The sequence below is a fragment of the Tachysurus vachellii genome, chromosome 11 (genome assembly GCF_030014155.1).
Source record: "Tachysurus vachellii isolate PV-2020 chromosome 11, HZAU_Pvac_v1, whole genome shotgun sequence".
Taxonomy (NCBI): Eukaryota; Metazoa; Chordata; class Actinopteri; order Siluriformes; family Bagridae; genus Tachysurus; species Tachysurus vachellii.
In genome coordinates this window covers 10,437,204-10,453,451 of record NC_083470.1, presented here as the reverse complement: position 1 = coordinate 10,453,451, position 16,248 = coordinate 10,437,204, and the positions used below count along the sequence as shown (strand labels likewise).

The window sequence follows — 16,248 nt, the reverse complement described above, 5'->3', positions numbered from 1 at the left end:
TTTTCTCCCTGTCTAACCAAAAATAAAGGGCATGTACACCTACACTCTTGAGGCTGTTACAAATGGTAGAATTATCTGTTATTTACAAAAGGCAATTTCTCTGATATATATACATATATTTCCTATATGTATAAGGAAAATGATGTTTTCACTGTTTTTGCCTGTACACACAATTTACAAAGCTAGCATTTAACTGCAGTGTACAAAGTTCAATCTCTGTCACTGACACAAGACAAAAGCTAACATAGAACTTTGGAAGCTAGCGTAGAACTAAGAAGCCACAATGTTACTTATGTTACTACAGAACTTACATAAAGCTGGAATATACAAAGGGTTGTCTGCTGTTTACAGAGACTCGTGTAATGGCTTTTTATATTCAAATTCTAATGTGAGAATGTACATTGTCAATCTGCTAACATCCATGTAGAATCTGGTTTTCTCTGGTTCTGTCATAGTTGCATTGAATATGGTGCAGGAGTATGACTCCCTTAAGCTACGTCGCATGAGAATGTCACACATGTCACATGATGTGTGATCTGTATCTAGCTTTTGTATTTTGTTGCTGTTTGCTACTGTTATTATTGTTAATTACTGCATAATTCATGTCATGTTCATATTATTACTTTGCATCACTTCTCCTTTTTTTGTTCCATGCTCTTGCATTTGTGTGTTTTCGTTGTCATAAACTATATCTACACTTGCATCTGCCAGTCTGTCATTTACCATCCTGTCATTATACTGCACCTATTACATTCAAGATTTGTATGAACCTTATTGGAATTTTTTCTGTTTAAAATCTATGTTAAGTATAATGTTCTTGTGCTAACCCAAAGCCATTAACTACACATTGTACCCCTTGGTGTGCTGGTCCTTAAAACTCCTACTAGTACTGTAATTACTGCATATGTGAAGTTGAGTTGATAAGGCACAGAGAGGCAATGTAATGCAGCTACAGTGGGTGCTTAATCTAAGTAATGGGTAGTTGATTGGGGTGCTTTGTTAGGCTGTGGCGAGTGTGTTTGATGACCTGTGATTATACGGGCAGTGTGTTGACTGGAAGGAGACCCCCTACTAGCAGCAGCAGGGAGGGGAAGCCCACCACATCATTACAGTGAGTTGTTTTGTCATGGAGGTAAAGCTAGGCTCTCATTAGAGCCAGTCCTTGTTCACACAGCTCTCATATAGTGTGCTGTTTCACTTTCTTGCTCTTGCTCTCCCTTTCACTTGCCCACTCCATTAACTGCTGAACTGTTTGTGCTGTAAAGCTCAGAGTTCAACACCTCAACTGTACAGGATCACATTTTGGACAATATCTGTATCATTTGCAATTTGCCCTACAGCCTGTATCACTCAGTGTTGATTTTATGCAGTATGTCCTTGACTTAACCTCTTGCAGACAGTCAGATTCATGTCTCTGTCTTCTCTCAGGCCTATGCAGATCCCCCCTTTCCCCTGACTATCCAGCAGAGTCTGTCTGGGTAGCATACACCAGTCTGCCAGACAGATGCCGTTAGCATCATTAAAGTTCTCACCACGTCAATCATCAGTCAGAATCATTGGGCACTGCTGTGCTCTCCACTGCTAGGCCGCACAAACCTAGACCTGAACTTGACTACACTCCACAGGTCTGTCTGTCTCAATTTCCTATCGACACCCAGAAATGTAGAGCTGTCACTCAAACAACTTACTGCCTTGGGAACTTCCATCATCCAGCCAAGAAAAATGGCCAGATGTGCTAAATTGTCCAGCTGACCATTTTTCACAGCTGGTTAGCCCAACTTGTAAATTTTAGTTTGTTGTAATGGATACTGCAGACATACAGTACAGTAGTATGGAATTTATTGTGTGAAATCCAGGTGAAGAAAAGAGACTCAGTAGGGCTCCTGATCAGGTGCTCCTACAGGGTCGCTAGCATGCTGGAGATGCAGAGAGGGCTGTAGCCCTCAACAGACTCCCAGGCCTGGCCAGTGATGGAGAATGGCTGGCCAGCTGCTGTTTCATGCTAGATTAGCCCTCCTGTGGTCAATTTGCTTTTCCTAATGTCAGTTCCCCTCTGCTGTCGCCTAGCAACTACCACTGCAGCCAAGAGGCCCAGCCATGCATACAGAATTTCACCTGCTGGTTGTGAGGGATGGTGTGCGTGTGTGTATGTATGAGTGTGTGTGCGCCTGTGTGTGTGCTTGTGTAAAACAGGGCATGCTGTGCTTGTGTGAACTGCCTCCAAATGATCCAAATGCCTGCCTTCTACAGGAATACCAAAGTAGCCTGTTCCCTACTTTACTTCTCTCAAAAAAAGTATAGAGAGATAAAGAAGAAAAGGGAGTCACCCTCCTATACTCCCTTGGATTGCATGGTTCTTTGTGGCTACGTGCTTGCTCCCTGCACTCGCCCTGTCTCTGAGAGTCTTCTGAAGTGGTCCGCTGTATATGTTAGAGGTTGAGGTGATAAATCATCCCTAGATGCATGTGCAAGCCCCTCGCCTCTGTGCAGTGCTGTGAGTGTGAAGAAGGGTTAGAAAGGAGCGCCACTTGATTACATTTGCAAGGCATGAGCAGAAGTGAAGGTCAGTGAATTCGATAGCAGCTCGATACGGAGCTCTTGCATCCGACCTGGCTGACGTCTTGCTGAATGCAAAGGAAGCATTTCCTTTGGCAGCACTGCTGAGAGACATCAGGGTGCTGATGCAGACAGAGCAACTATCTCACTTTGGCTGTAATTTACAGTCATTGAAAAGCAGAGTTATTTTGTTGCTAAGCAAATCATGGTAACATGGAGTGCAAACTTCAATGAGGAATGGCAACGAAAATGAATATTAGAAATATGAGAGAATAGCTTTGTCTCTCTGATGTGTATGTGCAGTGGTACTAAAGGTTTTTTTTTTTAAAAGTGCATACTATAACACCATGTTTAAATGATAACTATAATACTTACAAAAAACTGTTGTAAAGTCTGGGTATTTTGTTCAGTGTGATCAGAGAGATCAAGAACTGAAGTCTCTTATAAGCTGCTGATTCAATTTGATTATAATTGACCTACACTGCAAGGCTGAGAAGGGCTGCTCTTCTGCAATAGTAATAAGGCCTGATTGTAAATACTACAGCAGTGAAGCAGTTCACGTTGGCCCTCTTCACCCAGCCTTTGCCAGAAGTGCTTTAAAAGCACTGCAGCCTGATACATTGGCCAATGGAACGGGACCAGAGAGCTTTTGAAGGGCCTGACTGTTGCCTTGCGCCACTACTATCACGCTAGCTTTATCAGCATGAGTGGCTCATTCACACCACACCTCTGGTCCGATCACTTAAAATGGCCTCCACTTTAAATACTACCCACAGCTGCAATTACAGTACATCCATCCAGAGAGAGAATGCACTACATCACCTGGGTACTGAAATGAGCTCAAGCATTAGCTAATAAACCTGATGGTAATTCTTTAGTGAGGTTATATCCACTATACTGAAGCTTGTCTATTTTAAGTTTTGGGAATTTAGGTTCTTGATGTGAATTTTGAATTTATATGCTTAGAAACATTTTTTATGAAGCATTCAAATGACCAAAAAAGGCTTTGGTTCTGAGATCCTCAAACAGCTACTTCATAAAATCAACTTAAAGAACAAATATAAAGAGCTGACTCCTTTGTGAACAATACATTACTAATAATTACTAATAACTCAGTCAAGTTCGGTTGTGTTAGCTAACACAAGATTAAAGTGCTAAGACGGTATAACAAATGAATATGAATCTGTTGTTAGACACTCCTGGATCTTGCACATATCTGTAAAAAAATTCATTTTGATACTTTAATACAAGTAATATATTAAAACTTAGTGCTACATTATAGGTTCTATAGCAGCACCTCATACACAAAGGTTTGTACACCACATACTTTTTGTAAGGTAAGCCTGATAATAAACAAGCTATTATTTATCAAGGATTGTTTAAATGGTGAACGCGTTCAATAAGGAAATGTAGATTTCATATTTGTGGAAGGAGTCTTGGACGTCAGAGTAGAAAGGCTTCAGGAAAGAAGATGTTTGCATTATTTTTCAATAATAATAACTAGTCAAGATTAACTAACAAGTAAAATTTACTTCATTAGAGAGAAAAAAGACTTTCTGGCATTTGGTAGACACCCTTATCCAGACCAACCTAAATTTATCTCATTTTATACAACTGAGCAGTTCAAGGTTAAGGGCCTTACTCAAGGGCCCAGCAGTGGCAGCTTGTTGGTCCTGGAATTTGAACTCACAACCTTCCAATCAATAGTCCAACCCCAAATGATCTGAATGAATATTAAAGATGGCAAATCTCTGTGGTGTGAGAGGAACAAGATGTTACGGCATGCTAATATATGACATGCTATTACATTTTCATTGAAGCAATGTGTGTATAACAACAGATTCATACTCATCTGTTATGCTAATTTAATCTTCCTGTATTAGCTATTCTCTATTAGAAGATATCCTATTATTAATGTCCTATAACAACACACTCTTTGTTGTAAAATGATTATTATTCGCAGTAATTAAGATGAAAGCTTTAAGTTGAGTTTTTATCCTAAGCATGAAATGCTACTGTATGTACCAGCTTGTCAAAGTGCTGAGACACTGGAAACGGTTTTTCTGAAAGAAGGAGCCTAGGTGAAAAAATGTGCCTTTGCATTCAGTAGGGGTCCACAAGTGTGTTCCTTTGATAAGAGGTGAATGTGAGGTGAGCTGATGTTGACACAGAAAAGAAGTTTATATAGGACAAGCATTCATGACAACAGAGAAAACAGAATTCTTGCTAGCCAGCAGCTGAGACAGAATATGTGTGTGTGTGTGTGTGTGTGTGTGTGTGTGTGTGTGTGTGTGTGTGTGTGTGTGTGATTCTGATGGATGCATTTGTAGTGTGCTTCAATGCTTGTACTGTATATGTATATGTAATATTTGTATATTTAGAAAAGTGTGTGAAGTTATAATGCATTAAAATATTAAAATATATGTATATAGATTCTATTTTTGTAGAAAAAAGCCCATGTCTTAGTAATGTGTTGGGCACACAAACCACTAGAACAGCATTAATATGTCTTGACACAGATGTGTCTCTTTGTGTATGCATTCCTGTCCAGTAGTTCTAAATCAGAAAAATTAAGCATCTGCGATAAATTGTGCTTTTGATTGCAACTGCAGTGTGTCTAATGGCTTTTTGTTGTTTCTTTCTAGAGTTACAAGATTTAGGAAAAGACCGGCTGTAATTTGAGAACCATTATCTGAATTAGATGATTATGCATCATTAGTGATAGGGAACAGATAGAAGAGAGTAAGAACCACTTTCTTTTCTTCCCAGTGGTATCATGGCCACCATTTTTAGACTGCTTGTGGCAGAGCTCTGATTCAAGGTTAATGTTTTATTTAATCGCCACCCCTAGGTTGCACTTACTATGTTTTTTTGTCTGCAGACAAATTGCTGATGTCATATTGGATTTTGTGCAACAGGCTGTCAATTTATAGAGTTTTCACCAAAGTGCAAGAATCTGAACAGGTCTTACAGTGTTGACAGGTGTGAAATTCCGTGAAAGCATAGAACATAAAATTGTGTGTGTTTGTGTGTAAGTGGGTGGACTCACATACATCACATGTATGAAAACATTTGTAACCTAGATGTTTTGACAGTACATTTTCAGGTATATAGTATATAGGATATGTAGTATACACACTTTTTTCTTTTACTGTTGAGAAAGGCCTCTGCCATTAAAGGGGTGTACTAGGTCTGACACAATGTTTATGTAGTTCATGTCAAAGTAACATCCACATGAATGCCAGGACCCGCCAGCTTGCCTTCATTTCATGGTGCTTCCTGGTGCAATCTCTTCCCCAGATAAGCGACGCACATCCACCCGAGAGACAAGAGAATTTTGACAGAGCTTTGTGCTTTGTTTATCTTTCTTTCATATGCAAATGTTTTTGGAACACACCATTCACATATCTTACATCAATAAAATCAAAATCAAAAACACAAAGACGCTCACAGCCTGCTAGGTTTAAGTTCAAGTTCAGGCCTAGCACATCATGTTTATATTGGCTCCATCAGCTCCATTTCTTTGTAACTCATAGTGTTCTCTAAGAGGACAAACACAGCACACATACTGTAAGTAAACTTACTGTGAACGTAGGTGAGAATCATCAGATGTTATCCACCTCCTCTCCAGCAACTAAAACACTATAATATAATGCCAGCACTGAATTCTGGCTCTGGCTACTCTTTAACCTCAGCTATATTAGTTAAGTTTATAATCGGTCAAATAGATGAAGAAGAGTTGTATCAATGAAAAAAAAAACAAATAATACATCTACTCTTTAAATCTGATACTATATACTAATACTATTCAAAAGCTGAATGTTGCTTTGAACTTTAACGTATGGAACTTTAAACTTTTCAATTTATTAGTCACGGGATTTTCAGTAGTATTGTGGATTTCTCCAGCACTGGTACCAAAGGAAAACTTAACCAGTTGACATGCAGTATCACTATCAATCATATAAACCATCACCTTGATGACTATTGTAAACAACTAAGCAATTAACCCTGGCATGTGTATGTATTTGGTTTATATTGTTTAGTGATTTATCTCAGGTTAAAGTAGCCAGATGCATTCTCAGGCTCATATAGGCAGTACATTATTAAATAGATACAGTTCAAAGCTGAATCGCTGTAGTGGAGTGCAACTCTGCATTGCTAAGAAGCAATATTGCCAGGAGCCACTTTGGCATCCAAGTTTCTTGAGCTGATGAACTATTTGTCTAATACGTGCCTCAGACCATGGCAGCAAAAACAGGTCTATTGCTGATTGTGCCAGTGGGCTCACAAACTGTAGTGCATGGCTTTTGTGTGGCAGATGACTGAAGACCTGGCTCTTGGTCCTGCCTCAGTGTGTGTTTGGAATGCAGAACGAGGATTCAGGGGCCTTTGAATTGTGGTTTGGCCCAGAGACTTCACTGTCATCTGTGACAGATGGTGGAAAACAGCGAGTGCTGAGAAGAGATATTCAAATCTGATCTTGGAGAACATGAAAAAGATTCCTGGCATGAGCAAGAGAGATAGAGAGTTTGTAAAATCCTTATTTGATGGGCACAAGTAAAAATGAGTGTGAGGTTTTCTTGGAGCTATAATCAAAAACATATTGCAAACATAATTTAAATATAATGTCTAAACTGCACTGTAGTTAAATTAAATGGTTTGGCTGAAAACAAATCATTGATACGCATATTTTATTTGCACAGAGACTTTAATTAATTGCTCTATGAATAGCTAGTTATTTAATAGCTAGCTAAACTAAAGAGAAAGGTTCCAATATCATATGCATTCAGAGTGTCAAAATAATGACACTAGAGGTATTAAAGACATTAGAGTATTGGCAAAATTCAGACGTGTAGAGAGAAAGTGCGCTTTCCCTGTTTGCTTTTTACACATTTATTCTGTTCAGATTCTCTGGATTTGAAAGTATATTATAAGGTAGCTCTGTCTATTTTTTATTTTCCCCTTCTAACTGACTGTCAGCTTAACAATGTGGCTCTGTCTAATGAACTAATATGTCAATATTCCTGTACTGAATATGCAAATGTGCATTTCAAAATTGAATCAAATATGTAGTAAATTTTTGTACTTTTAAAATTGCAGGACAAAATCATTTGTGCTTCAGAACACAACACTGTCAGCGTAATGTTCCACGGTGACAGCTAAGGGCTGCATAGGGTGACTTTTTCAGTGAGAATGATGGAACACAGAGACACATGAACTGGCCTGCAAAGTCACCAAACCTCAATCCCTTAAAGAACTTGTGGGATTATTTGGAAGAGCAGGTTCAGGACACTGGTGGCATCCTGACAGGATTGACAGGGTGTAACCAAGTATTAGGAAAGAAATGATGCAAGGCCCATTTGGTTTGGGGAACTAACTCTACCAAGAACTGTGCTAGAAATTCAGATATAATTCAAAGCTCTGTTGATTTTATGGTCTTGTCCAATGTCTCAGGGTTTCATCATGCCCTGTATGTCAGTGTGGGATTTTGCTTGGACTTGAAGCACAAAAGGCTATCTCTGATTCTTGTCAACAACTGACCATCCTATTTATGCTAAAGTCCAGGTACACTGAATTGACATTGTATAATAAAGTATCGTTATTGGTAGTTGCTAAATTCTTAATTCGTTTTAGCTTTCACAACTATTATACGATTCTAGGCAGCTCATTATATTTTATTCCTACCATAACTATGAAAAGACTATTAACCTTAGATTATTTTTTGTTAGTTTTGTTAGTGCTAGAAACACAGACATTTATAAAGATATTCATAAATAACTGGATTATGGAGGTTGAAAATGATGGTTAGTCTTTCTTATGCCAACTACTCCTTTGTGTCTAGAGATGGCATACAACACTGACTGAGAGTGATAGCAGATGGGTATACTTCCATTGGAGGTGGTGGCTTTCACTTCATCAGTGTAAACACACACTCTGATAGACCTTGAACAGTCCTTTAGAGGGTCCTTTAGAGAGTGTGTTGTTCAGAGCCTTATGGGGCAGGGTTTAGGGGCAGACAAAGGCACATCTTGTTAATGTGCCGATCATTTCTGCAAGTTTTCATGGAGTGTGTATTACATGTTTTGACTAGAGTGTGACTAATAATGCCAGAAAACATTGGGCACGCTCAGTACTATAGTTTGTTGAGTAAACAAAGATATTGATATGTTATCGATGTTTTCCAACTGTCAGGCTGTCAATAGTACAACAGTGTCACCTGTTCAACTAAATATTGATCAGTCTTTCACTTATTATCATGACCTTGGAAATATTTCAAAGGAGGAATAACGTCTCTGTAGGTCAGTATCATAACGACTGACAAAAAAACATTATGTGATATCAAGGAGACCTCTCCTATTGCAGAACTCAGTATCTCAGTAATGATATGTTTATTCTCAGTAGTTTAGTTACTTTGTAATTTGTACTGAGTTGTCAGATAACTGAGTACTGCATCATTTCAGTTAATTAACTAGAATTTTATTGTACATACCAAGCAACACTGGATGTATCCAATATGCTACAATCAGAGAAAAGCACATACTCAAATATTGAGGAAGTAGTTATGCAGACATGCAGGCTTTTTGTCAGGTTTCAGTGCAGATTGGCATGATTTTGACCTTCATAAATGGCAAAGAACACTACAAGAGGATCTGCGTACAATAAAACAATAAAGCCTATGACATCCAACATTAATCACCTTTCTGTAAACTCCTACTGCCCGATGTGATGCTGGTGCCAGATCCCGTGGCTTCACTTGCCCTCCGGATCTGCCTGATTCATCCTGATGCTCTATTTCTGTTTGGAGCTTTTTGCACTTGTGACTCACCTTCTGCTGCCATGGATGGCATCCAACACTAAAGGTTTCCACTTCCCAAAAACAATTTCTGTCCCAAGCTCTAGCCATGTGGATAATCTCACCTGGATACTGTCTAATAACTGCTGTGGTAATAACACTGTCCTGAACTCTGACCCCTGTTCACAATCTGCTCATATTGAACACCCTTTTAACACTGGGTACAGTTCACCTTGACTGTAATGAGTTATTATCCCACAAAATGTATGGGTTCCCTTTTGAGTCGGGTTTCTAACACGGTTTCCTCCGAATGTTGTCTCATTGAATTTCTTTTATCACATCACCTCTGACTTTGTCATTAAAGACCAACATCTATATTTCAATTTTTTTCTAAAGCTGCTTTTCTAAAGCTGCTTTTTTTTTTTTAAGTCTGTTCTTAAAAGACATAAGATTTATATTATTTAAGTTCAATTGAACTACTTACTGGGGGCACGGTGGCTTAGTGGTTAGCACGTCCGCCTCACACCTCCAGGGTGTGCCCTGCGATGGGTTGGCACTCCGTCCAGGGTGTATCCTGCCTTGATGCCCGATGACGCCTGAGATAGGCACAGGCTCCCCGTGACCCGAGGTAGTTCGGATAAGCGGTAGAAGATGAATGAATGAATGAATGAACTACTTACTAAGAATAGTATGTCCAAGGTCAGTGAGATTGAACTGTTTTCCATGTGTAGCTAGTTTTTTGCCCCCTGCCAGGGTTAGGCATACTGGTCCTCTAGGTTTATTGTCCCCCGTTTCCATATAATCTTTTTTTTCTACAGCGGGATATAAAAAAAATCTTATTCTGTATATGGTACCTAGCTGATTTTAGATGAAGTGCATGATCAAGTACAGTTGCAATGTAAAAGAGCTGAGTTTGTTCCAGTGCCATAAAAATGTAAATTTTATTGTTTTATTACATTCAGCATCAAAAACAATACACAGGGTATCAGCTGTCACCGAGCATGGTCTCTTGACATTTTTTCCTCACCTAGCCAGTACTTGCTACAGCTTTTGTTTGCTGCCATGTTCTGCTGTCCATAAACTCCTGAGTTTTCTGTTTAAGATGCTATGGCAATAGTGTGAATAGCACCTTGACTTGTGAGCAGTGTGTATACTCTGGCAAGCATGTCTCACTGCTCGCACCACTGAAGTGCTCTTATGAGTTACATTTGCTCTCATGATTCTGCACATTCACTTCAAGCGCTTCATTTAAGATACTTTAATAGTTCCTATTCATGTTTTCACAGAGTATTCTTTCAGGTCTGCTTTGCTTTGCTTTCCATGAGTAATCATGAAATATATCCAGAACCCTGGCATTTCATGTCATCTGTTTATAAGCATGACAATGTTTTTTTTTAAAATTATTATTATTATTATCATAATTTTTTTTTTTTTGGAAATTTAGAAGTCTGTTTGGGAAGACATCCAGAGCAATCACAGTGTTACAGAATGGAAACCTGCCTTATTGTTATTGCATATGTGCACTGCGTTAAGACATCTGTCAAGCTGTAAATGCGGTGGATATTTTGCCATTTGCTTGGTTGTTGCATTAACACTAACATCTGTGCTATGAAGAGGGAGGGTGTGCTGAGTGACTCATATTATCACATCTCTCTGTTCATGAGACTTTCACCTCATTAAGTCTCTAACAGTGTGGAGAGGCTTGGACAGGCTGAAGGACTTTATCAGACCACTTATCTCCCTCATTGTAGTCTCCTTCATTCCCTTCTAACCTGCCGCACACACTGAGCAAACAACTTCAGGCTCCACGAGTATCATTTACTTTCTCATAACTGCTTAATATAGCCTATCAGTGTTAATTAGTATCTTGGTGTTATTAATTAGATGACTGTTTTATTATATGTTGATATTACACTAAGCTGAAATGAATAGCAGGATTAGAAGGTTGTATATATTTAGTAAAAAATAAAAAAAAGGCTGTGGCATTTGAAGTGTGTATGTTTTTAATAATTCTCCAGCAGATACGCAGGGGGCACTGTGCTCACACACTTCATTCAAATACTCACACTGACTGTGATGTATTATTGACTAAGGAAAGTGTATTAATTTAATAATGCACTAGATAGTTCTGTGCCTTTGATTTTGACCTTGGCTACCATGGCATTTATACTCATTTTGAAAAATCATCAAATTCATATCTAAAGCATTAGCTCAAGTGACATAGTGACATTTAGTTCTGCTGGGGTTGCAGGTAGAGCAGATCTTCACTTTTAAAGTCTTCAAGTTTAAAGAAAATGTAATAGTCACTCAAGCAATGTGCACAGGGAAACTTGAACAAAGAATTCAAATAGGTGTGCTTTAAACATCAGCTCAGACCACGCAGCTTTTAACACCTCATTTTATTGTCCCAACATTCAAAAGTACAAATAATTCAAACACAACAGTTTATGAAAAAGAAAAAAACATTTACAGCAAGATTTTTTTTCCATATTTTGTTTTCCAGTTTCAGAAATGACCTAAACTAGCAAGGATAACATGAAGTCATTCATCGCAGTAATTTGATTAATAATAAGAATAATAAGAATAATAGTAATCATAATAACAATAATCAATAATTGATAGCTAAGTAATAACATAAATAGGAGAGACCAGCTTGGTCCAGTGAACTTTTTTTTTTTTTTACTCTTTTTTGTCTTTAAAGATTTATAGATTCTCAGATAGTAAACAAACACATCTTCAGGAGAAAATGAAAAATGACAAGAGCCTTGTTCCTCACTTGGCCTTCCCTCCTACACTACTGGCTGTTGGTTTCCTATTGGCAGGCTGCCACTATAAGGCGCTACGGGGGAGAAAGTGAGCCACAGCGATTTGGGCACGTACCACGGAGGCATGGCCCCATGTTCCAAACATCCTCACCCCCCCCACCCCACATACATGCGTGTACACACACACACTCACACACACTCACACATGCACACGCTCACTCACTCAATCCCAGTTATACACAGACTAATGGAGGGTGATGCCATGAGCATAGAGGAGGAAGTGACGTAGGAAATTAGATCATACATCAGAACAACATTCTACCAGGGTCGTTGCATAATTTAACCTCCCACCTGCGGTGGGGTCTGAGGAGGTCTGTGCTACTGCTCAGCACATGGAGCAGAGGATGGATTGATTTCTGAACAAATGGATGAATGATAAATTGTGTATGAATGCTTCTACATAGCTAAAATCCTCTAACATTCACAGAATTTCTATCTCAACATGAGCTGATGCTGTACTCTCAAAGAGCCATTCACTAAATTTACCTCTCAAAATAGACTATATATTAGAAAATATATAATGGGTGTCATCTATCAAATATCATCTTCTTATAGCTATTTCACTTCAACCAGTACAATCAGCGTCAATGTTTTTTTTTCTTTTTTTTTTTTCCTTTTTTGGATTTGTGATGTCATATGCAAATGATGGAATTAGTTAAAATCAAGGTTAAATTACATTAATCTCCACTGATTGGTCCAATGCAATGAATAATACTTAAACAACTGACATACCATATAATTAATCAAATCAAGGCAGCTGAGCCTAAAACATTGGATGTCATACAAATCCATGAGAAACTATGTTTAAGACCCACATTTTTGCATAAAGTTGGATCACAAAGCAACGGTAGTGTGTGGAGGGAGGGCGGGAAGCGGCTTTTAAAACTACACAAACTTATCACAGGTTATATTGAACCAGAACAACTGTTATAACATTCTATTAAGACTAAACTTTATTGAAAAAGATTTAAAGATTTATGTTTAACAAGACAAGAAAAAAGCAATAGCAAATTTAACTATTGACTAGGTTATGCATAGCGAGTAACTGTTTCTAGTAATAAGGGAAGAGCCTCACCCTCTTGACATTTTTTTAGTTTTTGACTTTTAAACTTTTTTATATTGTAATTTTGATATATTGGTACAAAGCACAAACGTACTAAAATTTCTCAGTGCACAGGACTAATGGAAGAGTATCTCCCCTAGTCGTTTGTTCCCTTTAGCTCAGAAACACCCCCTCCCTGTACCAGAATCACACAAAAACACAGACAACATAACAACAAATAAATAAATAAATAATCAAGATAAATAAATAATGTAATCATTAAAACAATCAATCAATCAATAAATAAATACATATTTCCAAGAAACTATTTTTTTTAGGTTTCTTTTGCCGCGGCGGTAAACAGAAAAAAAATGAGTCCAATTTTTCTTTTTTTTTCCACAAGCGACATGACAACATATTAAACAGGATTCCTCACGAGTTTTCTAATTAAATGAACCATCACTTCATAAAGTTTTCATATGAAAAAAGACAAGCTCGAACAAAAAACAGTGACAACTCAGATAGATATAGATATTGTAAAACAAATGTAGACTATATATCATCTATTTGTACACAACAAAGAAAGACACATTTGTAATAGATCCTTTGAGGAAACAAATACTAGACTAACAAAACTAGCTAATTATCATTTTAATTTTGACAAACGCTGTACACTCAGCAAGTAACCTATATGTCAGCAAGCCAAAGAAAACTTGTTAAGTGATTCTTACAAGGCCCAGATTTGCTCATCTGGCATCACTGTTGTGTACCAGATGGGGGCCGGCAATTGAAGTAAACAAACCGGAAACAGCAGCTCAATTTAATGCCAACATTGAAGTTTCTTTTTTTGTTCTCTAAATAGCACACAGAACAACAAACTTGGATATTTAAGATATGTGACCCATGTAATATAGCACCTACAGTTGATCGCTAAAGGAATTATATCTCGAATGCAATATCACAAACTCAGAGCGAAAGGAACCGTAAGAATGTATGTCTTCTAAATGGAGATGTGCGTGTGCATGTGTTACTGATATCCAACAGACTGATGATGGAAAGAAAATGAGTGGACAATGTGTGGCCTTACTTTGGGCTCTTGACTGTGAGGATGCCTCAGGCCTGGGAAGACCCTATCCCTCGCCTAAAGGGGATCGCTGTTGAACAATTACGTGCTATGAAAAATTACCTGCCTGAATTTGCAATCCTTGATAAAACCAGCCGTCTACAAAACCATTGCCAATCTGGTTCTCCCCGAAAAACAAACAACCTTTGATCCTAAAAAGTACCACGGCAGAACGAACAAGACAAGGTGGCACCTGACCCCTCCCCCAACCCCTAATTAGCCAGTCAAAATATTTTTCTCTTTTTTTCAAATCCAGATTCTTGTAAAAATTCTTCAATAATTATTATTTTAATCATTATTTATAAAAATAGATCTTCTTTCTCTTTATTTTTAAATTTTTTTTTCTAAACACATTTTCAAGCAAAGAGATCTTCTCTTTGGCAACAGTGTGTGTGTGTGTGTTGTTTTGTCAACAGGAGTGCAAACCCATCCCTTCCCTCTCCCTAGCTCCCGATCCCTCGTGAGGAAAGACGTGTTCTGTTTGCAGTACAAAACAAAACAATGTTAGAAATTTCTTTTCCGTTAGAGAAAAGGGATGGTGTCATCCCTGTTAATTTACTTGGGGGACTTAATAATATACACCAAAAGAAATGAATGAATGATCACCAATTTGTTAAAAAGAGCCCCCTCCCATTCTCTTCCCAGGGAGGTGTTATACTAACGACAGTGGATCCGGATTTAAAAGAGAACAAAAGGAAAACCTGAATCAAGAGAGTACAATCAGAAGAAAGGCATTCTCTTCTTTGAAATAAGGGCGGTCTGGTTTTGCTACTGTTTACAGAGAGGAGAAATCAAAGGAACAATCACTAGAACGGAAAAGATATACAACAGAATGCCTGTACCACTTACAGGTCTTCCAAATCATTAATATTTTCCATTTTCAATTTCGTAATACTTAGGCAACATTGGCTTATAGGTCCAAAGTTATATTATAAGCCATATCCAGTCCTGTTTAGTTGGTGGATTGGTTGTGTTCCTGTCTGTTGTAGACTAGCTGTGTGGGCTGAGGTGGGTGTTAGTAGTGGTGTGTTTGACGGGGCTACACGACAGTGGGGAGGGAGTTCAGGACTTGTGGGTCTTGTTGGTCTTGAAGGAAACCTGCAGCACGCGGTCGCCCAGCCGGTACCCGTTCAGACTTGCGATAGCCATAGCCGCTTCGTCGTAGTTCGTCATGGTGACGAAGCCGAACCCTTTGCACTTGTTGGTGTTGAAGTCTCGGATCACCTTGACATTGTTGACGGCGCCAAACGGCCCAAACAGCTGCCACAGCACACTTTCATCTGAGTCTGGAGACAGGTTATAGACGAAGATGCACCAGCCAGTGCCGGTGTGCCCGGGAATGTTCATTCCTACTAGACTGGTCATGCTATCTATGGTGATGGGAGAGAACCTGAGAACAAGAGGGACAGAGAGAGAAACACACAGAATAGGAGTGAGAGCTCTGCAGTAGAACATAAACAACATTTTTGCACTTTGGTAGCAAGCATGATTGGAAAGAGCTGGCTGAGTGACCTAAGCTTTTTTGCACAAGCTTTAACACACAAGGCTGCACATCTCTAGCACATTAGAACACCACATTAACTCTACAAGCTGCCCCTCTGTTATGTTAGCATCTTTTATTCTATTGCTTCTGATTTAAGACGATTTAGAGATTCAATATCTGTTTCGTTCTGAAAGGAAGGCACTTTTGTATGCAGTCTGAAAAGGCTGTACTCTAGACTGTGGGAGGGCCGTATAAAAATACCATTCATACAGATACATGCTCCTTTCTTTCACTGCCTTCCTGAGTGGCTCTCATTGGAGAGCCCAAATTGCAGGAACTCATCACATTAATACCTCCCAAATTCATTGGAGATTTGGAATGCAACTGAGTAAATCTGTTCTCATACCTCTTGTAAGGTTTCCTTTT

At 38.6% G+C, this 16,248-nt stretch overlaps 1 protein-coding gene across 6 annotated transcripts in view; it reads right to left on the bottom strand.

The window, feature by feature from the left end:
* Positions 1–11,759: 11,759 nt before the first annotated feature.
* The window catches only part of elavl4 (ELAV like neuron-specific RNA binding protein 4), a 67,095-nt gene continuing 62,606 nt past the window's right edge, over positions 11,760–16,248 (bottom strand). For all 6 annotated transcript variants that reach the window (XM_060881764.1, XM_060881765.1, XM_060881766.1 and 3 more), the window contains one exon: positions 11,760–15,729. In XM_060881764.1, coding sequence (XP_060737747.1) covers positions 15,402–15,729 — 328 coding nt within the window. In that variant the 3' untranslated portion in view covers positions 11,760–15,401. The remainder of the gene's footprint in view (positions 15,730–16,248) is intronic.